General features: G+C 44.5%; 1 protein-coding gene across 1 annotated transcript in view; it reads right to left on the reverse strand.

Annotated features, from left to right (window-relative positions):
• The window catches only part of CFAP70 (cilia and flagella associated protein 70), a 57,047-nt gene that overhangs the window by 26,456 nt on the left and 6,388 nt on the right, over positions 1–24,203 (reverse strand). Inside the window, exons 6-16 of the mRNA XM_087728660.1 lie at positions 24,000–24,094; positions 21,941–22,040; positions 20,859–21,011; positions 17,208–17,354; positions 15,062–15,142; positions 13,994–14,085; positions 12,282–12,342; positions 9,816–10,007; positions 8,433–8,564; positions 5,496–5,621; positions 4,369–4,502 (exon numbers count right to left, since the gene is read on the reverse strand). Coding sequence (XP_087584786.1) covers positions 4,369–4,502; positions 5,496–5,621; positions 8,433–8,564; positions 9,816–10,007; positions 12,282–12,342; positions 13,994–14,085; positions 15,062–15,142; positions 17,208–17,354; positions 20,859–21,011; positions 21,941–22,040; positions 24,000–24,094 — 1,313 coding nt within the window. The remainder of the gene's footprint in view (positions 1–4,368; positions 4,503–5,495; positions 5,622–8,432; positions 8,565–9,815; positions 10,008–12,281; positions 12,343–13,993; positions 14,086–15,061; positions 15,143–17,207; positions 17,355–20,858; positions 21,012–21,940; positions 22,041–23,999; positions 24,095–24,203) is intronic.

Below are 24,203 nucleotides of genomic sequence, written 5' to 3' on the forward strand. Positions count from 1 at the left end.
GTGTGTCATGCACTGGTGTGCCCATACCCATAATACCCTGTCTGCGACCCCTGAAGCCTCCAGAGGGTAAAAAAACAGCCATACGAGCAAACCGTTCCTTAATTTCTGGTTTGCCCGTAGGGCGGGTTTTTCACGCTTCCTTTTCAAGGAAGCCTCCGGAGGGCAAAAAAAGGCCTTAAAAGAAGGCCAAAGTCAGCTGGCTGGCGCGCACATGCGTGCTGGAGCTGACAAGGCAACGCCTCATGTGCCCCAACAAATGGCTTCGTGTGCCATTTGTGGCACACATGACATAGATTCACCATCATGGATCTATCACTATTATTGTGTGTACACTGAGAGCTTGTGCACAGAAGACAAATCCCTTGTGTGTCTAATCACACTTGGCCAAGAAGAAAGCCTATTTGCCTGGGACAATCGTGACCTGGATGACTGAGAATCTCTACGGACATTTAACTATGCAATTTGGGACGGACACACTTGGAATGGGGCAGGAGTAGGAATGGATTTCCAAAAGAATTGCCGCCATTCCAGTGGTGGGATTCAAATAATTTACCAACCAGTTCTCTGCCCTAATGACCAGTTGAGTAGATGTGGCTCGGTGGTCATGTGACTGAGTGTGCGTGGCCAACTCAACGTCACTCACGTCGATGAGCACTTCATCTTAGCTGTTACAATGTACTAAGAGTTAATCAGAGAGGCAGTTTCTGTAAGCAGGGCAATAAAGATTAGGCTAGAAACAACACCAGAATGTTTCCTTCCTGCCTTCCTTATAGGATTAGCCCTGTAAAGTGGGAAAAAACAAAATGAGATTTCTTCTAACAACCGGTTCTCCGAACTGCTTGGAATGTTAACAACCGGTTCTCCCGGGTAGGTGCGAACTGGCTGAATCCCACCACTGCGCCATTTGCACTGCTCAGGGGACCCTGAGGACACAGGTAAACCTCCAAGTGTTTCAACGACCCTCTAAAAGAATGCGAATGACCAGCTGTCTGCACAGACTATAAATCCTTCCTGTCAGAGCTGATGAAGCTTATTGGATGAGAAGCAAAATGTCTTCAAAGAAAAAAGAAAGAAAGTCCAGTTGCCTCTTGAAAAAGCACCTTGGGGACAACCCTGACCTGGATGACCGAGAATCTGTACAGACTTTGAGCTGTGCAATTTGGGATGAACACCCTTGGAATGGTGTGGGAGGAGGAATGGACTTCCAGAGGGGGAAAAAATTGCAGGTTACAGGAACTATTTGCACCACTCAGGAGACCTTGAGGACACAGACAAACCTCCAAGTGGCCTCAACGACCCTCCAAAAGGATGCAAATGACCAACTGTCTGCAAGGGATACAAATCCTTCCATTCCCCACCATTAAGTCAGAGCTGAAGAAGCTCCTTGGATGAAAAGTGAAAGATCTTCAAAGAAAGACCAGTTGCCTCTTGAAAAAAACACCTTTGGGACAACCATGTCCTGGATGACTGAGAATCTCTACAGACTTGGCCAATAAAGAATTCTAATTCTACTTTTAATTCTAATTCCACATTCATCCCCACTTCATTATCTATACATCCTGGGGAGTGAGCCTTACTCACGTCAGAGATGTACTTAAGCAGACTAGGCAACCCGTGACCTGTTGGGTCATTGCTTCAATACAATACAATACAATACAATACAATACAATACAATACAATACAATACAATACAATACAATACAATACAATACAATACAATACAATACAATACAATACAATACAATACAATACAATAGCAGAGTTGGGAGGGACCTTGGAGGTCTTCTAGTCCAACCCCCTGCCTAGCCAGGAAACCCTATACCGTTCCAGACAAATGGCTATCCAACATCTTCTTAAAGACTTCCAGTGTTGGGGCATTCACAACTTCTGGAGGCAACTTCTGTTCCACTGATTAATTGTTCTAACTGTCAGGAAATTTCTCCTCAGTTCTAAGTTGCTTCTCTCCTTGATTAGTTTCCACCCATTGCTTCTTGTTCTACCCTCAGGTGCCTTGGAGAATAGCTTGACTCCCTCTTCTTTGTGGCAGCCCCTGAGATATTGGAACATTGCTATCATGTCCCCCCTAGTCCTTCTTTTCATTAAACTAGACATACCCAGTTCCTGCAACCGTTCTTCATATGTTTTAGCCTCCAGTCCCCTAATCATCCTTGTTGCTCTTCTCTGTGCTCTTTCTAGAGTCTCCACATCTTTTCTACATCGTGGCAATCAAAACTGGATGCAGGATTCCAAGTGTGGCCTTACCAAGGCCTTATAAAATGGTATTAACACTTCATGTGATCTTGATTCCATCTCTCTGTTTATGTAGCCTAGAACTGTGTTGGCTTTTTTTGGCAGCTGCTGCACTCTGCTGGCTCATATTTAAATGGTTCAGAGTTATATCGTTCCCAGATTCCTTTTGAAATGGCAGAACTCCTAATGTGCTGCCTTCGCTAGAAAACTCTTTTTAAATAGTGAGAGAGCGATCCCTCTGAGTATCTGCAATTGAAAATAGCTCATGCTGAACTGCAAACCCCAGTTCAACAGGAGGAATTGACCACAGGAAATGCCTGGGGACATTTTTGTAACGTGTCTGTCATAGCCAGGTTTTTAAAAGTTGTCAAATTTAAAGGCCACAATGAGTCATGGATTTTGGATTCTATCAAGGAGCCCACTTGAGGTGCTTTTGCCCTGTATTGCACCATTTCATCAAAGGTTAACAGACACAAGAGTTTTAGTGAAATATATATAATTGGATAAGAACTGGCTGAATCCCATCCCTGATGTATAGGACATAAATCCATATCAGTGGTGGGATTCAACCGGTTCACACCTATTCAGGAGAAACGGTTGTTGGAAGAAATCTCCTTTGTTTTTTTCCACTTTACAGGGCTAATCCTGTAAGGAAGGCAGAAAGGAAACATTCTGGTGTTATTTCTAACCTAATTTCTATTGCCCTGCTTAGAGAAACTGCCTCTCTGGTTAACTCTTATTACATTGTAACAGCTAAGGTGAAGCGCCCATTGACATGAGTGACGTTGAGTTGGCCATGCCCACCCAGTCACATGACCACCGAGCCCCACCTACCCAGTTGGTCATTAGGGCAGAGAACCAGTTGTTAAATTATTTGAATCCCACCACTGATCCATATCCAGCATAAAAAATATGTATCTTCCTCCCCCCACTCCCACATATACTGTAAGTGCAAACTCCACCCCGAAAATTCATCGCAGTGAAGAAGAAAAATACAACAATGGAAGGAGGGAGAAAGGAGAGGGAAAGAAGAAAGGGAAAAGGAGAGGAAGTAAGGGAGGGGTAGTAAGAGTAGGAGAGAGGGTAGGAAGGGGAAGAAAGAAGAGTGGGGAGAGGAAGGGGAAGAAGAAAAGAGAAAGGAGAGGAGGAAGGTGTCAACTTGTAAAGCGTTTCCATGACTATTAAGTTGACATGAAAAAGGGAGGGAAATTCCATGCATAACTTCGACCAGGGTTGGATCTCAGATTTCTACAGCAGGCATGTGAGGTGTGAAAGTTCACAGCCTGCTGCAGCACCTTGTTGGTGGATGTGATTTATGACACTGGCTGAGGGGAGGGGAGACACAGAGATAAAGGGCAGACGCCAATAACCTGAATCAGATTTGGCTCGGCAGAAGAACATGCCAAAATGCTCCTAATGAATGACTGGATTTCTTTTGAACTTTATCTCGAGGCTCGTAAAGGACCCGAGGTGGCGCAGTGGTTAAATGCAGCACTGCAGGCTACTTCAGCTGACTGCAGTTCAGCAGTTCGGCTGTTCAAATCTCACCGGCTCAGGGTTGACTCAGCCTTTCATCCTTCCGAGGTGGGTAAAATGGGGACCCGGATTGTTGGGGGCAATATGCTGACTCTGTAAACCGCTTAGAGAGGGCTCAAAGCCCTATGAAGCGGTATATAAGTCTAACTGCTATTGCTATTGCTAATTAGGTCATCTTTTGGGAACTTCACAGAAGGAAGAAGGGAGAGGGAGGGGAAAAAGAAAAGAGAAAGGAGAGGAGGAAGGAAGAAGCTAGAGAAGGGAGGTTGGGAGGAGAGAAGAAGTAGTAGGATTGTTGTAAAATAAGATGGATGTACTAGGTGGCAGGAAAGCGACTCCGATTATATTTTTAATTTTTTAAAATGAACTGTGATAAATGTTAAAGGATAACATATAAATAACAACAGTATGAGAATGAGAATGTATATTTGTGAATGTATATATGAGAAAGAAAAATAAAACTCTTTTTAAAAAGAAATATGTGGGAACTCTGCTAGCTACAGTTCCCACATATTTCTTTTTAAAAACAGGTTTTCTAGCTATTGTCTCACTGGGGCTCCAGAACTCTTGAAGAAGTGGTACCTGGGCATGTGATTGGCATCCAACCCGACCGCCTCACGGAAACATTCTTGGGCCTTGAAGTTGTTTTCAGTCAACAGGCAAAAAGCTCCATAATCCAACCAGCTCTGGATATCTTGGGGGTTTCGAGACAACCTCTAGAGACAGAAGGACCATGTTAGTGTTCGGTTTGTAAGGTTTGAATGGAAATATCTGAAGATCAAAGACAGCAATTGCACTTAAGACTTATATACCGCTTTACAGTACTTTACAGCTCTTTCTAAGCGTTTTACAGAGTCAGCCTCTTGCCCCCAACCATCTGGGTCCTCAACTTATCAAACTGGGAAGGATGGATAGAGGAGTTAACCTTGAGCTGGTCAGGATTGAACTCTTGGCAGTGAGTTTGCCTGCAATATTGCATTCTAACCACTGTGACACTACAGCTAATCAGCAGTAGCACTTACATTATACTGCTTTACAGTGCTTTACAGCCCTCTCTAAGCGGTTGACAGAGTCAGCCTATCGTCCCCAGCAATCTGGGTCCTCGTTTTACCGACCTCGGAAGGATGGAAGGTTGAGCCAACCTTGAGCCGGTGAGAATCGAACAACTTCAGGCAGCCATCAGTCAACAGAAGTAGCCTGCAGTACTGCATTCTAACCACTGGGCCACCACAGCTCAATAGAATGTCTACTTCCGGATACAAGAAGATATTGGTTTTTTATTTGATTTAATTTGAGCCTTCACGTCTCCCTATTGTATGTATGTTCCAGGAATTCTTGAATAAGAATCTATTGAGACCAAGGGTGTCCAATTGTGTCAGCTTTTAAGATATATGGACTTCAACTCCCAGAATTCCCCAGCTAGCCTTCCACTGAAAAAAAAGGACTACTGCATCTGAATGCTTCCAATTCTTAGAAAATGTGCTCTGTGAGCTTGATGGTTTTCTTGCAGACGTTTCGTTGCCCAATGATAGTCCTGATGGTATTACATAGAATGGGTTATGAGATGTCTGCAAGAAAACTGCCAAGTTCACAGAGCACCAAGGACCTCTCCTTTCAACCCTGAATTACATAAATTCTTCTTTATCAGAAAAAACACAATTGTTTCCACAGCTGTTCTGCTTAGAAAGAAAGAGGAGGAGTTCCCTTACCTCCTGATAGTACGTTGAAGCCAAACCGTAGTCTCTGTTGACTTGGGCCTCTCGAGCAAACAGCTGGAGCTGCTCCAAGGTGGTATATACGGGAGGAGGAGGACTTGGAGTCTGGAGGGATAGCACCTAGCCAGGGCAGGGGAATAACAGATTTAACAGATTAACAGAGTTGAAAGGGACCTTGTAGGTTATCTAGTCCAACCCCACAACCAAGCAGGAGACCCTACACCATTTCTGACAGATGGCAGTCCAGTCTCTTCTTGAAAATTTCCAGTGATGAAGCTCCCACAATTTCTTAAGGCAAGCTTTAACATATTAACAGAGTTGGAAGGGACATTGTAGGTCAACTAGTCCAACCCCCATTCAAGCAGGAGAAAAATGACATCTCTTCTTGAAAGCTTCCTATGATGAAGCTCCCACAACTTTGGAAGGCAACTTCTGCTCCATGGATTGATTGTTCTCACTGTTAGAAAATTTATCCTTATTTCCAAGTTGAATCTCTCCTTGTTCGGTTTCCATCCATTATTCCTTGTCTGGCCTTCAGGTGCTTTGGAAAATAGCTTGACCCCCTCCTCTCTATGGCAGCCCCTCAAATATTGGAAGGCTGCTCTCCTGTCTCCCCTGGTCCTTCTCTTCACTAGACTAGCCATGCCCAGTTCCTGCAACCGTTCTTCATATGTTTTGCTTCCAGTCCCCTAATCATCCTGGTTGCTCTTCTCTGCACTCTTTCTAGAGTCTCCACATCTTTTTTATAGTGTGGTGACCAAAACTGGGCGCAGTACTCTGGGTGTAGTCTTACTAGGGCTTTATAGGGTGGCTTTATAGAACAGGCTTGATAGAATAATGATAAATTACAATAAATAAATTAGAAATAATGATTTATAGGCTTTATAGAATAATGAACAGGCCACTCAGGTTGCTTCAGTTAAAGGAGGGCTCAACTCAGCACTTGGCAATATGTATTCAAGCAGAGGTCACCCTTAACTTATAAACATTTATTTAGTGACCATTCAAGGTTATAGCAGCACTGAAAAAAGTGACATGGCTGAAAGTCTGTAGAGATTCTCAGTCCTCCAGGTCATGGTTGTCCCAAAGATGTTTTTTTTCCAAGAGGCAACTGGACTTCCTTGTTTTCTTCTTTTGAAGATGTTTTGCTTCTCATCCAAGAAACTTCTTCAGCTCTGACTAGCTGGTGGGGAATGGAAGGATTTGTACTCCTTGCAGACCAGCTGGTCATTTGCATCCTTTTAGAGGGACGTTGAGGCCACTTGGAGGTTTATCTGTGTCTTCAGCATCACCTGAGTGGTGCAAATGGTTCCTGTAGTCTGCATTTCACCCCCTTTGAAAATCTACTGCTACTCCCACACCATTCAAAAGGTGTCTATCCCAAATTGTACAGCTGAAAGATTCTCAGTCATCCAGGTCATGGTTGTCCCAAAGGTGCTTTTTTTCCAGAAGGCAACTGGACTTTCTTGTTGTTTTCTCTCTGAGGATGTTTCGCTTCTCATCCAAGAAGCTTCTTCAGCTCTGACTGGGATGGTGGGGAATGGCAGGATTTATACTCCTTGCAGACAGCTGGTCGTTTGCATCCTTGTAGAGGGTCGTTGAAGCACTTGGAGGTTTATCTGTGTCCTGAGGGTCACCTGAGTGGTGCAAATGATTCCTGCAGTCTGCAATTTTTTTCCCTTTGGAAATGCGTTCCTACTCCCACGCCATTCCAAGGTGTCCATCCCAAATTGCGTAGCTAAAAGTCTGTAGAGATTCTCAGTCATCCAGGTCATGGTTGTCTCAAAGGTGCTTTTTTCAGGAGGCAACTGGACTTTCTGGGTTTTTCTTTTGAAGATGTTTCGCTTCTCATCCAAGAAGCTTCTTCAGCTCTGACTGGATGGTGGGGAATGGAAGGATTTATTCTCCTTGCAGACAGCTGGTCCTTTGCATCCTTTTAGGGGGACGTTGAGGTCACTTGGAGGTTTATCTGTGTCCTCAGGGTTCCCTGAGTGGCGCAAATGGGCGTGGAGACTTCTTGGCTGCAGGATGTTTTATGCCCAGTGTCCCTTACGAATTCTTACATTCCCCACCATCCAGTCACATCTGACAAAGCTTCATGGATGAAAAATGGAATGTCTTCAAAAGAAAAAAAAGTGACTTATGACCGTTTTCAACTTACAACCATTACAACATCCCCGTGGTCATATGGTCAAAATTCAGACGCTTTGCAACCGACTCATGTTTATGACAGTTTCAGCGTCCCGGGGTCATGTGATCCTCTTTTGCAACCTTCTGGCAAGCGAAGTCCATGAGCAAACCAAACTCACTTAACAACCGTGTTCCTAACTTAACAATTGCTGTGATTCACTTAACAACTATGGCAAGAAAGGTAATAAATATCTCACTTAGCCACAAAAATGTTGGGGTCAACTGTGGTCATAAGTCGAGGACTACCTGTATAGACAGTCTTCTTGAACTCTCACCATCAGCCTGTTTAGTTACAGGACACTCGGTTGCAAGCCAAAAGCTGGATTAAATCATCCTGCCCCCACCCTCCCATGAGTCTTCCCTTGCTTTGCTTGTCATATATCCAGAGGAGGAATTCAGCAGGTTCTGACCAATTCTGGAGAACCTGTAGCGGAAATTTTGAGTAGTTTGGAGAACCAGTAAATACCACCTCTGGCTGGCCACGCCCCCATCTATTCTCTGCCTCCCGAACCCCAGCTGATCGGGAGGAAATAGGGATTTTGCAGTATCCATCCCCTGGCGCAGGGAAAAAAATTGAGATTTTACATTATCCTTCCCCCACCACACCCACCAAGCCATGTCACGCCCTTCAAGCCACGCCCACAGAACCAGTAGTAAAAAAAATTGAATCCCACCACTGCATAGATCACCCAACTGCCTCAACAGTAGAAGGAGGGAGAGCTTTGCTCTTGTAAAGCTCACCTGATTCAAGGCGACATGCATCTGATCCATCAAGTAGACATACAACTCACTGAGGAAAGCTTGGAGTTGATCCAGAGTTTCAAAGGCGGTGGTCTTCAAGTACTTCTCCCGCACAATTTTCACAACCGCGTGCTGTAAGTAAGAGAAAGACTCAGTCCCTCCCTCAAAAGGGAGGGAGCAATGGATTTATGCTAGATTCCATTGCCTGGTGGACCACTACAGATCTAAAGAAAGGGCGTGGCAGACCTGTCACCTAGCAGAGCTGGCAGCAGAGTCGGACAGTGAGGAGGTTGGGGAGAAATATGGGCCAGTCGTGGAGTCTGGGGAAGGCTCAGATGAGAGCTCTGCATCAGAGGCAGAGGTGGGGCCAAGGCCGTCTGACAGTTCTCAGCTGCCTTTGGAGCTAGACAGCAGTGAGGCAGAGGAACAGCTGGAGCCTGTTCCCAGTGTGTGCATGGGCAGAGTTGCCAGATGAAGGGAACAGCTAAGAAATCAGGGTCGACTTAGGAGTAAAGCCACAGGTGGATGGTGAATGGCCTCTCCCAGAGGAAATAAAAGAAGCGTGAAAGGGGAGTGGGCTTTCAGGAAACAATTTGTTCATTCGTTTGCTTCCGGAGTGTGAAGATCTGTCCGTGAATCTCAGAGACTGAGTGCCCAGTCTTTCCTTGCACAGGACTGCTTTTAGAAAATATTTACATGTTAGCTTTCCAAGCTAGACAAAGTTTGTGGTCATAAATTCACCCTTGAAAGACCTGTTTACCAGGTCTTTGCTGAAGGTGAATGAGAGGAACTCACATTCGTTTAATAAAAGGGATTTTGTCGGGACCAGGAATCTGCTTTTTGCTTTTTGGGGAAGCCTAGGTCAGAACACTATCACTTAAACCTCTAAACAGAAATTATCCTTGGCGTCATTTGTTGAGAAAGATACAGTTTGATTAGAAGTCAAGTGAATTGCAGGGTTGCAACCATGGGCCAAAATCCCTCATTACAACTTTTTCCTCCCTAATTGTCTCTTATTGTTGCCCGTCACATGACCAATCGGGTTCAAGCAAGATATTTTCAAAACAGCCACTTCAAGAATAGGTTGGTATGCAGCTGCTTTCCTTTCCCAGCCAATTGTCCTTGAAGCAGCATCTCAGGGAGATACAGCAGTTACCTTCGCTTTCCCCCAAGCATTTCCCCTCCCATCCACCCTCTCCAGAGTTCATGGCAGACTGTCACCTGCGGAGTAGCGAAGCACAAGCCAACATAAGGTGGCACCTAATCAAGATCTTCTGAAATGCTAAAAGAAGAATCCCACAATGATAAAATGTGACACTTCTATGTGACATTCCAACCTCTGCAATAAAATGTCACTTTTACAAAGAGACACCTGCAAAATACCTTGAGTTGCTCCTTAAAGGCAAAATATTTCCCCGAGGTGTTCAGCTCATAGTTGAGTTGACATTTCTGGTCTTCCAGGGTCTGAGAATCTATGAGAAGCCCTTGGATCACCTGCCTTCCAAAGAGCTCATGATACTCATCTAGGATGGATGCAGCAATGCTGGTGATCTGTGTGTGGTAATCTTCTACGGCCTAAAGACGACAAGAAGTCAGGAAAACCTTTGAGTGAACTCAGAGGTTGTCAGAAATAATTTCTCCATGAGAAGGTGATGTACACGCTTCTTGGTTGCTGTTCTCCACTGCTTGAACTGTCAGACCCCAACTACCAAGCCTAGTACAAGCTCATCCTTGAATATCCAGACACAAAGAGCTTCTAGTGTACCGACAGAGTATTTGTAGCTCAGGGTGGGGTCCTTGTTGTTCTGAGGGTGGTGCTTTTCTTGCCAATGTTTAGTATTGAGTAACAGAGTTGAAAGGGACCTTGGAGGTATTCTAGTTCAACCCCCTGCCTAGGCAGGAAACCCTACATCACTTCAGACAAATGGTTATCCAACATCTTCTTAAAGACTTCCAGTGTTGGGGCATTCACAACTTCTGGAGGAAAGCTGTTCCACTGATTAATTGTTCTAACTGTCAGGAAATTTCTCCTCAGTTCTAAGTTGCTTTTCTCCTTGATTAGTTTCCACCCATTGCTTCTTGTCCTACCCACAGGTGCTTTGGGGAATAGCTTGACTCCCTCTTCTTTGGGGCAACCCCTGAGATATTGGAAGACTGCTATCATGTCTCCCCTAGTCCTTTTCATTAAAATAGACATACCCAGTTCCTGCAACCGTTATTCATATATTTTAGCCTCCAGTCCCCTAATCAAACCCCTAAAGTTTCATTACCACACTAGGCTAGTACTGTTATCTAGTATGAAAATGAAATGTCGGCAATAAAACCATCAACTTCAGACGGCAACAAGGACCCTTGTTGTAATATAGTTCCTTGTGTAGGAAGGACCCTGTGGCTTCTAGTGTGGGAGGAGGACTGAGTAACAGGCATGAGATTACTCAGGCATGCTCGATGTGGCTTATGGGTAAGATTCTATGGATGGCTAGACGTTTCTGAAGGGGAAGAAATGGTGATACAGCCGGGAACCATGGTCATCAGTGAATTCTAGCTGGAAAATCTTTCTGGATGAAGGACAGACCCAGGGATCACCAGCCCCCACTTCCCTGCATCCCAGATTGCTACTCATTTCTTTTTTTGCTTTTCCTTTTTCTCTTATCTTGAACCTCAAATGTGTTTTGCTTTTTATTCTGTGGAAAAACCTCTCTAAAGTATTATATCTCCATATTGCACCATCAGTCTGATTGGTCGGGCGGCCTTTTCAGTCTCCCTTTCATATTTATCTATGTGTGAGAATAAACTCTGGTTGAGGAATTGGCAATCTTGGTTTGAGAACTGATCAAAACCAGCGATTGGCAAGCTGGCTGGGCAATTCAAGGACTTGGAAATCCACGTCTCTCAGAAGGAGAAAAAGAAAGCTGAAGAAAAATAAAACATTAAAGAGAACAAGAGATGAGTTAAGAGAAAAGGGTTAGGAAAAGAGGAAGGTAAAAAAGAGAGATCTTGGTAGAAAATGAAATATGTTGATACTGTGGATGATATATAGTTAAATAAGATAATATTGCTAAGGGTGGATAACCAATTAAGTAAAATGCTTGTTATATTAAAATGGAGTTTGATGATATACGCTGCAAATAGAAACGAGCAATAACAAATGGAAAATGAAATGACAAAGTTGGCATACTTTTTTCTGAAAGGGCGAAAAATGACTTGCTTTATTTGTTATGAAAAATTTAAAGTTAAGATGGAAATATGGTAAGAAAATGTGGGGCCGAAATTAGAAATGATGTGATATAAAATTAATTATGCATAAGAGAGAATGTAAAAAGGGAAAAAAACCTGGACAACACTTGGTTTGTAAAGTGGTTTTAAAATTTGTAATAAAAAAATAAATAAAACTTCATACACTGGAAGTTCACGTCTCTTAAATTTGTCGAGGACACAGATCGGGCGGGGGGGGAAGGGGGAATGATTTCATATGAAAATGAAATCTCCTTAACGTGACGTTAGCGCTGCCTTCCAGAGAATCTCAGTTGTTATTTTTTTTTAAAATTAAGACGTTTCTAGTCCCTAAGGTTTTAAAAACACGCTTGGAAGCAGACATAACAAACAATGTCTAATTGAAAACCCAGAAATAGACTACGGACAGGGGTGGGGGTGGGGGTGGGGAAACTATTCTTAGCTCTCCTACAAGAAATGCAAATAATGTATGCACAATAGGAAAAAAATATGCGCCTCTGAGCAATCCCTTTCACAGTTGTCTGTTCTTGATACAAAAACTAAACCAGAATGGCAGAGCTTTTCTTTTAAAAAAAAATGCAGGAGGAGAACGACTGAGTAAGTTGGATTCCATACCTTCATGGCTCCTGCAGTCCTTCGGGGGAGCGGAGGGTGTGGAGGAATCATCTCTTTCACTCTGAAAGTGTTAGAAGAAAGGACAGATTGTTTTGATAATCTGACAATCCATTTTGCCATCCCGCTCGCAGTTTACTGCAAAGTCAGTTCTATGAAACTTAACAAGATAAGCTGCAGAATTAACACACAAAGGATTATGTGTTCACATTGTTTCAATTGGGATACGTTCTATGGAGATTCTCAGTCATCCAGGTCATGGTTGCCCCCAAGGTGCTTTTTCAAGAGGCAACTGTTACAGCCCACCAGCAGCCAGTAGAGCTGGTAGCAGATTCGGACAGTGAGGAGGTTGGGGAGGAACATGGGCTAGTCCTGGAGTCTGGGGAAGGCTCTGAGGAGGGCTCTGTGTTGGAGGCAGAGAGGGGGCCAGGGCTGTCTGACAGTTATCAGCTGCCTTCAGAGTCAGACATCAGTGAGGCAGATGAACAGCTGGAGCCTGTTCCCAGTGGGCCCATGCGCAAAATTGCCAGACGAAGAGAACAGCTAAAGAACAGGGGTCAACTTGGGAGTAAGGCCATAGGTGGATGATGAATGGCCCCTTCCAGAGGAAATAAAAGAGGAGCGAAAGGGGAGTGGAGTTTGCAGGAGACCATTAGTTCGCTTAATTGCTTTGTGACTCTTCAAGACTCCTTGCCAGGTTTTGCAGATATCGGCCTGGCAGCTCTCCAAGCCAGATAAGGTCTGTGACTGTAAATCCTCCCTTGAAGGGCTTTGCTGGATGTGAATGAGCAGAATTCACAGTAGATTAATAAAAGGGTTTTTTGTTGGGATAAGGAGTTTGTTTCATGGTCTTGGGAAGCCTCGGTCAGAACAACAACTGGACTTTCTCAGGTTTTCCTTGAAGATGTTTCGCTTCTCATTCAAGAAGTGTCTTTAGTTCTAAAGGAGTTTCTTGGATGAGAAGCGAAATGTCCTAAAAAAAATGAAGTCCAGTTGCTTCTTGAAGAAAGCACCTTTGGGACAACCTGGGATGAGGCCTCCCGCAGAAATTTTTGTAAAGGGCTAATTCAACCAAGTTGTAGGCTTTGTAGGTTGCAAATGATGCTCTCCGAGGTCCTGAAATCTGCCTTGGCATAATGTACTGTTGGGTGACCAACCTATCTTCTTGGGCTTATGATGAGATCAAAATTCAGTAAGACACACAACCTTTGTTCTGACTGATCTGGCCCAATATATAGAATGAATGGGGTAAGTAAGAATAATCCCTTCCACTGACAGAGAATGAGCAGCACTAGCAAAGATGCATAGCATCATAGAGCTGAATGGGACCTTGGAAGTCTTCTAGTCCAACCCCATGCCTAAGGCAGGAGTCCTTATACCATCCAGGACAAATGGTTGTCCAATCTTTCATTGAAAACCTCCAGCGATGGAGTACCAACAACTCTGGGATGCAAGCTGTAAGTCATTGATTTATCATGGGAGTGTAAAAAACAGACTTTGACCCACACCCACAGATAGATAGATAGATAGATAGATAGATAGATAGATAGATAGATAGATAGATAGATAGATAGATAGATAGATAGATAGATAGATAGATAGATATAGAGATATAGGTATATAGAGGTATATAGAGGTATAGATATAGATATATAGATAGAGATATAGAGGTATAGAGATATATAGACATAGAGATATATCGTTATAAAACTCACCGGCTGGCAAGTTCCTCTGGCAGACGCTTGGGCACCAAAGCTCTATCCAGCATAAACTCTAACACAATAAAACTTCCACATTCCACATATTGCTGGAAAAAGAAAGTGGTTGATATTTCTTCAGACGCATAGCCCACATTCTATAATGTTTCCAAAGCCACCCCACCCACCCCCAAATTTATCCCAAACACATGAGGTTTCAATTATGGGAATTTAAATCTAAACATCTGGAGAACAGCTAGGTTAATATCACGCCATTGCTGCAAGATACAGCAGAAGTAACCCAGTGATATGAGAGAGAGAGAGAGAGAGAGAGAGAGAGAGAGGGAGGGAGGGAGGGAGGGAGGGAGAGACAGAGAGACAGAGACAGAGAGACAGAGACAGGAGAAGGGGAGAGAGGGAGGGAGGGGGAGGGGGAGAGAGAGAGAGGAGAGGGAGGAAAGGAGAGGGAGAGAGAGAACAGAGAGGAGAGGAGGAGAGACAGAGGGGGAGGGGGAGAGAAGAGAGAGGAAAGGAGAAGCGAGGAGAAAGGGAAGTAGAGGGAGGAAGGGAAAGAAAGGAGAGGAGGAGAAACAGAGGGGAGGGAGAGAGTGAGAAGAGAGAGAGGAAAGGAGAGGAGAAAGGGAGGGAGAGGAAGGAGAGAAGAGGAGGAGAAACGGAGGAGGAGATTGAGAGAAGAGAGAGGAAAGGAGAAAGGGAGGGAGAGGGAGGGAGAGAAATGAGAGGAGAGGAGGAGAGACGGAGGGAGAGAGTGAAAGAAGAGAGAGGAGAGGAGAGAAGGAGAGGGAGATAAATAGAGAGAGAGAATAAAGAGAGAAAAGAGGGAGGGAGAGAGAGGAGAGGAGAAGAGAAGAAGAGGGAGGGAAAGAGAGAGAGAACAGAGAGAAGGAAAGAGGGAGGGAGAGAGAGGGAGAGAGAGGAGAGAGAGAGGGAGCGGGAGGAATGCACTTTGAGGCTATTCAGAAGCACTCATTTACAGTTTTCATGTGGCTCAAGATCCAGACTTGAGAGTCCAGATGGTATTTACAAATACTGTACATTTGACATCTTTTCAATCAAGGGCTTTACCTGTCCTTCCAAGTTCTGGCATAAAGAGATGGCAATCTCTACCGTGATCTCAGAGGTGTCTTTTTTTACAATAGTGGATGGCTGAAGAGGAAGCAAAAAAAGAGTCTTTTACTGGATATCATTTCAGAAGGCTTCAGGGGAATGGGGGGGGGGGTGTCACCTAATTTGAAGTTGGCAAGAGGGATGAGCCTGAAACTAAAATTGATGGTTCTTCTTTTCATCTAGGACTCTTAGGGCTGCGTGGTGCTTTGAAATCTATGCTAATTTATTCTAGAAAGCCGGTTTGGGTTAGTTGGCTGTGCCGGCAGGCCTGGGGTTGATGAGTTCCCCTCCCTTCTCGACTTTTTTTTTAAAAAATTTATTTATTTATTTATTTATTTATTTATAGGCCGCCCTTTTCCCTGAGGGGACTCAGGGCGGCTTACAATTAATAGGGAGGGAGTGCAAGACAGAACACAAGAAAAAAAAGAAAAATGTGAATAAAAAAGTAAACCAGTAAAACACAACTTTCATTCAACATTCGGGTGGGGGCGAATTAAAATCTTATCCCCAGGCCTGACGGGATAGCCAGATCTTGAGGGCTGTGTGGAAGGCCTGGACGGTGGTGAGGGTGCGAATCTCCACGGGGAGATTGTTCCAAAGCGTCGGAGCTGCAACTGAGAAGGCTCTCCTCCGCGTAGTCGCCAGTCGGCACTGACTGGCGGATGGAATTCGGAGGAGGCCTACTCTATGCGATCTGATGGGACGCAGGGAGGTAATTGGCAGAAGGCGGTCTCTCAAATAGTCAGATCCGCTACCATGGAGGGCTTTATGGATGGTAAGTAGCACCTTGAAGCGCACCCGAAGATCAACAGGTAGCCAGTGCAGCTCACGGAGGATCGGTGTTATGTGGGCGAACCGTGGTGCGCCCACGATCACTCACGCGGCCGCATTCTGGACTAGCTGAAGTCGCCGGATGCTCTTCAAGGGCAGCCCCATGTAGAGCACATTGCAGTATTCCAGCCTAGAGATTACAAGGGCTTGAGTGACTGTTGTGAGGGCCTCCCGATTCAGGTAGGGCCGCAACTGGCGTACCAGGCGAACCTGGGCAAATGCCCCCCTGGTCACAGCCGACAAATGATGGTCAAAAGTCAGCTGTGGGTCCAGGAGGACTCCCAAGTTGCGGACCCTGTCTGAGGGGTATAAATTTTGACCCCCCCCAGCCTGAGTGATGGAACGTTGGCCAAATTGTTGGGAGGTGAACACAACAGCCACTCGGTCTTGTCTGGGTTGAGTACCAGTTTGTTAGCTCTCATCCAGTCCCTAACGGCCTCAAGACCCCGGTTCATCACGTCCACTGCTTCATTGAGTTGGCACGGGGCGGACAGATACAACTGTGTATCGTCCGCGTATTGATGGTATTTTATTCCGTGCCTCCGAATGATCTCACCCAGCGGTTTCATGTATATGTTGAATAGTAGGGGGGATAAGACCGAGCCCTGCGGCGCCCCATAAGTTAGGGGCCTCGGGGACGATCTCTGTCCCCCCACCAACACCGACTTGTGTGGCTGTGTGACTCTTGGTTATTTTAATCACTTGTATTGTGTTCTATGTTCCCTTTCCCTCTTTGAGTTGTTCGCCGCCCTGAGTCCCTCCCGGAAAAGGGCGGCATACAAATAAAATTAATCTAAATCTAAATCTAGTTGTGAAGGTGCTGGCCTAGAAACCAGGAGACTGTGAGTTCTAGTTTCGCGTTAGGCATGAAGGTTGGCTGGGTGACTCTGAGTCAATCACCAGAAGACTGGGAGTTCTAGTCCCCCCCTTAGACATGAAGCCTGACTGGGTGGCTTTGAGCCAAACACCAAAAGACTGGGAGTTCTAATCCCGCCTTAGGCATGAAGCCTTGCTGGGTGACTCTGAGCCAATTGGGAGGCTGTGAGTCTAGTTCTACTTTACACATGAAGCCCGGCTGGGTGACTTTGAGCCAATCACCAGAAGACTGGGAATTCTAGTCCCACCTTAGGCATGAACGTTTGGCTGGACGACTGAGCCAATTGGGAGGCTGTGAGTTCTAGTCCTACCTTAGGCACGAAGCCTGGCTGGGTGACTGGAGACCCCTGTTCAAGAAGACTCCATCTCCTTGCACTTACTCTGTTGCCATTCTCACCTTCCGGAGCATTTCTCGTTGCTTGTCCTCTTTGTAGTTCTTCCCAAGGATGCTCTTGGTGTGGGGACTGTACAGTCCCATGGGCCCAAATCTATTAAGAATTGCCTGATGGCCCACATCGCGAAAAAGACTGAAGAGGCACTTGGTCTGAAACAAAAGAGGCACCAAGGGAGAGTGAGGTCACATACAATGCCAACAGACCCTCTCTGAGGGACAAGAAAACAGAACATAGACTAATAGCAAGAGCACTTAGACTTATATACTGCTTCCCAGCGCTTCACGACTCTCTCTGAGAGGTTTACAGAACCAGCATCTTGCCCCCAACAATGCGGGTCTTTGTTTACTGACCTCAGAAGGATGGAAAGTTGAGTCAATCTTGAGCCGATCAGGATCGAACTCTTGACTGCGGGCAGAGTCAGCCTGCAATATCACATTCTAACCACTGTGCCACCAGGGCTCCTAATGCAACATCCGATCAGCTACAGCAATAGCAATGGCACTTAGACTTACCTACCGCTTCACAGTGCTTCACAACCCTCTCGAAGTGGTTTGCAGAGTCGGCATATTATCCCCAGCAATCCGGGTCCTAATTTCATCCACCTCAGAAGGATGGAAGTCTGAGTAAAACCTTGAGCCGGTCAGAATGAAACTGCTGTGGGCAGCCAGTAGTCGGCAGAAGTAGCCTGCAGTTCTGCATTCTATCCACTAGGCCATCACGGCTCTATGGGCTGGAAGGGACCTTGAAAGTCCTCTAGTCCAGCTCCCTGCTCAAGCAGGAGACCCTATACCCGTGATGTTGAACCCATGGCACGTGTTGCCGTCAACTCCAGTGCTGGCTAGCTGACTTCGGCCTTCTTTTTCAGCCATTTTTTGCCCTCCGGAGGCTTCTAGGAAAAACAACAGGAACGGACTTCCGGTTTGCCCATTGGGCCATTTTTCGTGCTCCAGAGGCTTCAGGGAAGCCTCCAGAGTGGCAGAGGAAGCTGTTTCCACCCTCCACAGGCTCCTAGAAAGCCTCTGGAGCCTGGGGAGAGTAAAAAACAGGTCCATCGCATGCCAAAAGCGGGGGGAGGGCGTAATGCGCATAGCATTATGGGTGGGGGCAGGCCTGTGCACGATCCCCCTGCGTTTCCCCCACTTTTGGCATGTGATGGGAAAGAGGTTAGCCATCATACCATCCTAGCTATCCAATCTCTTTGGAAAACCATCAGCAATGGAGCATCCAAAACTCCAGGAGGCAAGCTGATTCCATTGTTCTGTCAGGAAATGTTGGACTTCCGGGTTGGATCTCTCTTTAAAGATCTTCCACCCATTATTTCTTATCCTGCCCTCATGTGCTTTGGAGGAGGTTCTCTGTGGCAGCCCCTCATGTACTGGAAGGCTACCGTTATATCACCACTAGTCTTTCTCTTTGTTAAAGTAGGCCAGACTACTAGACATCTGGCTGGGGCATCAGTATCCTTTGCTGTAATACCGAGAATGTTTCATTTTAAATACAACATTTTTTTAAAAAAATGGTTCGTCCTTTAAAAATGATCAAAGGCCCGGAGATTAAAACATATGAAGAACGCTTGCAGGAATTGGATATGACCAGTCTAGAGAAAAGGAGGGGGTGATTCCATGTAAGGTGGTCTGGGGCTCTCTGCTCGACCATCACAGATTTTTTTTAAATAGAATTTATTTTTATTTTCAAAACAAACACAACACATAAAATCTTCCTTCTTTACATACTGTAGAAAAGTGTATCAGTTGGTTACAAAAGGTTTTCGTGCATCTCTTCCACAGTCATCAAGCATAATTCATATTAACTCAATATTTTAACTCAAATATTTATACATGTTACCCTTATACCTCCATTTTTATTTGACTATAATTATTTAAACATCATTCATCATAAAATATATCAAGATTTAATACATAAGCACATACTGGTATTTCATTTAATATTTCTAAAATCCTCCAATAACACTGAATCCTTATGCCCTATTCTAGCTAAACATCCATAATATTTAATAACAAACTTTTCTAATCCTCCTTTCCAAATCGCTGTTGGCAACTTTCATCTAGTTTCCTTATATTATACACACATACATACATACACACACACACACACATGTTGTCATCATTATCCCTCCTTTATTTGACTATATCCTATATCATAACATTTTCCCCCTAATAATCAAAACTTAACTGTATCTAACTTAATTCTTTTTTATTAACTTTCGTATATAATCCAAAAGGATTTCTAATCTTCCTTTCATGGGTACCATTCAATATTCATATCCAATTACTACTTATCATAACACTACACATTGTATACATTATTATCATTAACAATTATTTATTTAATTATAGCTATTATTACTAAATTTTACTAAGTTTAACTAGTTTTAAGTTATATTCTTCCATCTATCAACCTGTATCTTTCCAATAACAAAACAATCTTGGGGGTGATTCCATGTCAGGTGATCTGGGGCTCTCTGCTCGACCATCACGGATTTTGATGAAATTTGGTGCGAACATGCACACAAACGTCCCCAATGAATATTGGTAAAAGGCTACATTTGCCAATGCAATACTTGCGGAGATCAAGTCATTTGTGTGACCCCATACAGCAGTTGTCCATTCGTAAAGCATTTCCATGTCTGTTATCGAGTTGCCATGTGAGGAAAGGAGGAGCGCATTCCATGCATACCTCCGGCTAGAGTCGGATCTCAGATTAACACAGCAGGCTTGTGAGGCATGGCATTCTTCAGCCTGATGGAGCACCTCGTTAGATAATGTGATTTATGACACAGACTGGGGGGGGGGGGGGGACAGGGGCAAAGTTTGGCCGTAACGTACGTTAGGTCAGATCTGACTACACTGGGATATTGCCGAAATGTTGTTCCTAAAAAATGACGGGATTTCTTTTGAAACTTGGCTCGGGGCTCATGAATTAATTAGGGCATCTTTCGGAAACCTGACAGCAGCCTTCGACAGTATGACTCTGAGGTTTTAGCAACTTTGAAACATAATATCTCTGGCAATATTTTGTTGAGAAAAACAAAACTTGGCCATCTTGTACAACTTGTGCTCTATTAAAATGCTCATTGGGGACGTGTGTGCACGTTCACACCAAATTTCATCGAAAGTTGTGATGGTCAAGCAGGGCACTTTTCTGAAATCAGACCACTTAACATGGAATGACCCAAGGACTGGGAGGGACATAATAGCAGTATTCCAGTATTTGAGAGACTGCCCCAAAGAAGACGGGGTCAAATTATTTTTCAAAGCACCAGAAGGCAGAACAAGAAACAATGGATGGAAACTCATCAAGGAGAGAAGCAACCTAGAATTAAGGAGAAACTTCCTAACAGTGAGGACAATTAACCAGTGGAACGACTTGCCTCCAGAAGTTGTGGGTGCTCCATCACTGGAGGTTTTGAAGAAGAGACTGGACAGCCACTTGTCTGGAATGGTGTAGGGTCTCCTGCTTGAGCAGGGGGTTGGACTACAAGACCTTCAAGGTCCCTTCCAGCTCAATTCTGATTGATTCTTCAAATGGCTTCTTGCTCTAAGCCTCCCGGAAGCAAGATGACGATAACCATTTCTAAGAAAGTCTAAAGCAAGAGAATCTTGACCAATCAGTCACACCAATGAAGCTGTTACCTTTTCATACACTTCACTGTCGTGGTAAGGAAAAACTCGGAAGGCTCCCCGGATCCGCTTTACCCCTGGATACAGCAGAGGCACTAAGTTGACGTAAGCCACGCCGTGAAAGGAAATGGGATCTTCTTCTGTTGCAGCCGCTGCTCCAGCTCCCTAGAAAAGGACAGTGGAAACGATCATCTTCCCTGGTGATAGTCATAGTAGCCCGAATGAAGTCTAGGCATTTGGCCTTAATGGAGTCTGCTCATCACTGTCGTAACCCGCAATAGTTGCATATCGAATCACTCACACTTTTTTGCAGCACTTGTGAAGCAAATGGCATGGTAGTTAAATCAGAGTTCTCCAGAAATCTTCTTTCTGCCTTTGTGGACTGGTTGGGGGGGGGGGGAGCTCCACCTCTGCGCATCCATGTGTCAACTCGCAAAGCATCCCTGGCCTGCTCTCGAGTTGCCATAGGCAAGGGGGGGGGATGGGAAAACGAACTTCTCAGCTGGGAAACCCACAATTTTGAATTTGAGTTGAAACTTCAAATAGTCACCAAGCTACTGGGCCATAAGTCAAGGACCACCCGCAGCTACAATCCCTTCTGTAGTATTTAAAAAGTCATTTTAGGTGGCGCATATAGAACCACACCTAACCTCAAACCTACTTTACGGTAAAGAGAGAGCTCAGAGTTGTGATGAATGCACTCGCCATGAAACGAGGGATGATGAATTCCAGGGTCCACCCCCCCCCCTTTGGGAATAAAGCTGGCTGAGTGACTTTGGGCCAATCACCAGGAAATGGTGAGTTGCAGTGCTGTTTAGGCATCAAAAGCCATCTGGGTGACTTTGGGTGAATCACCAGGAGACTGTGAGTTCTAGTCTTGCCTCAGCAATGAAAGCCAGTTGGGTGATTTGGGTCCGGCCCTCCCTCTCAACCCAACGCAGCTCACAGGGTTATGGCGGTGAGAAAAACAGAAGGGTGGGGGGAGTATTATATTTGCTGTCTTGAGATGATGAAATGTTTCTTTGAAAAGGAAAAAAAAAGGGGTGGGATTAAAATATAACAGTGAAGATGACGAGGATGAACTAGTACCTTACCTTGTCTCCTTTGCCAGCTTTGACTTTCGTGGATGTGACCAGAGGCACTCTAGTAATTTCCACGGGCCAACAACGACAGTCAGCAATCCGCTTGCGGAAGCTGTCAAATGGGAAGGGACCGAGAGCAAACTGGTTACCACCGTTTTGTAGCCCGGTGTTCAACAGGGAAGTGTGGGCATTTGAACTAACACCACATGGATGGCAAAGGAAGGCGGGAACGTGCCATGTGGAGAGAAATGGTCAGCACTGATATGCTTCTGATTGGGTGTTCAAAACCAACAACGTAAGAGAGATAAGATTAAGGTAAGGTGATGATTAAGGTGAGATGAATGAAATAAAGACAAGGATAAAGGATGGATAAACGATAAAGATGAAGGATAAAGAATAAAGAATAAAAGATCAGGATAAGGATAAAGAATGAGGGATGAAGGATGAAGGATAAGGATAAAGAATGAGGGATGAAGGATAAAGGAAAAGGGTAAAGGATAAGGATGAAGGATAAAGGAAAAAGATAAAAGATGAGGGATGAAGGATAAAGGATAAGGATAAAAGAAGGATGAAGGATAAAGGATAAAGGATAAGAATGAAGGATAAAGGATAAAGGATAAAGATAAAGGATAAGGATGAAGGATAAGGATGAAGGATAAAGGATAAAGGATAAAGATAAAGGATAAGGATGAAGGATAAGGATGAAGGATAAAAAATAAAGCATAAGGATAAAGGATGAAGTATAAAAGATGAAGGATGAAGGATCAGGATAAAGGATAAGGATGAAGATAAGGATAAAGGATAAAGATAAGGGTAAAGGATAACAATAAAGGATAAAGGATAAAGGATAAAGGATAAAGAATAAAAGATTAGGATAAGGATAAAGAATGAGGGATGAAGGATAAGGATAAAGAATGAGGGATGAAGGATAAAGGAAAAGGATAAAGGACGAAGGACAAAGGACAAAGAATAAGGACAAGATAAGCTTTATTTTTTTTTCTGTGCACACAATGTCACACATTTAAATGCAATTCCAATGTCCACTCTTGAAAGAAAAAGGAAAAAAACCACCAAACAATGTCACTGCCCCAAGGATAAGAATAATGGATGCAGCAGCATCCAAAATTGCAAAGAATAAAAGGGTGGCAGAGATTGCTAATCCACCACTTGGGACTTGTCGTGGGAAAAAGGAGGAGGCAGGAGCATCATGCACCATCTTAAGTTGTACAAAAGGAAGGCAGAACAGAAAGATAATAACAACAATAACGATCATCATGACAAGGAGATAACATTGGTCTGTTTTTCCCCCCCCAAAGCGAACCTGACTTTTGAGCCAATCGCCAGGAGACTGGGAGTTCTAGTCCTGCTTTAGGCCTGAGGAACTGACTGGGTGGCTTTAGGCCAGTCATTCTCCCTCAGCTGAACCCACCTGACAGGGTCATTGTGGGGAAAATAGGAGGAAGAAGGAGTGCTTAGATATGTTCGCCACCTTGTGCTGTTTATAAAAATAACAAAGGTGGGAAATAAATAAATTGGTTGTGTTGCTTGACGGATAAGCAAGCAGTAAGTGTGCAAAATGCATGACAAATACCAGTACAAGCAAGGCTGCTGTAATGAGGCTTATTAATATTTATGCAGAACTTTAGCTCAAGGAACTCATTAATAAACATATAGAAAATCAAGACCTGCCTCAGCTAGAGAACTTGGAGAAGGCTAACCAATAGCAGCATTAGCACTTAGACTTATATACCGCTTCACAGTGCTTTGCAGCCCTCTCTAAGCGGTTTACAGAGTCAGTGTCTTGCCCCCCAACAATCTGGATCCTCAATTTACCCACCTCGGAAGGACGGAAGGCTGAGTCAACCTTGAGCCTGGTGAGATTTGAACTGCCAAACTGCAGGCAGCCGGCAGTCAGCAGAAGGAGCCTGCAGTACTGCAACCCAACCACTGTGTCAACCAGGGGTAAGAAGTGAGGGTAAAATCTCTTACAGTCTGTGCTCTTAATTGCTTGACTCCTATAAATCATCCCAGTAAGTTTTGAATTGCTGGCGAACGACATGGGTTTTCTCACCAGAGCACAGCTAAAGGATCCAGGTAGCAACGTCTTTCCAAGTCCCAAATGATCCGTTTCTTAGTAGTTTCACCCTGAATCCTGCTTTCCCGGTCCTTCATAAAAAAAGAGAGAGACACAGTTAGGTGTAATGGGTAAGGCACAAGGCTAGAAATAGAGAGAGCAGAGTTCCCAGTCGTGGCTTAGGGAGAAAGCTGGGTGGGG

Source organism: Thamnophis sirtalis, unplaced genomic scaffold (assembly GCF_051295495.1).
Source record: "Thamnophis sirtalis isolate CommonGarterSnake01/CBP01778 unplaced genomic scaffold, rThaSir2_p1.2 scaffold_14, whole genome shotgun sequence".
NCBI classification, from domain to species: Eukaryota; Metazoa; Chordata; class Lepidosauria; order Squamata; family Natricidae; genus Thamnophis; species Thamnophis sirtalis.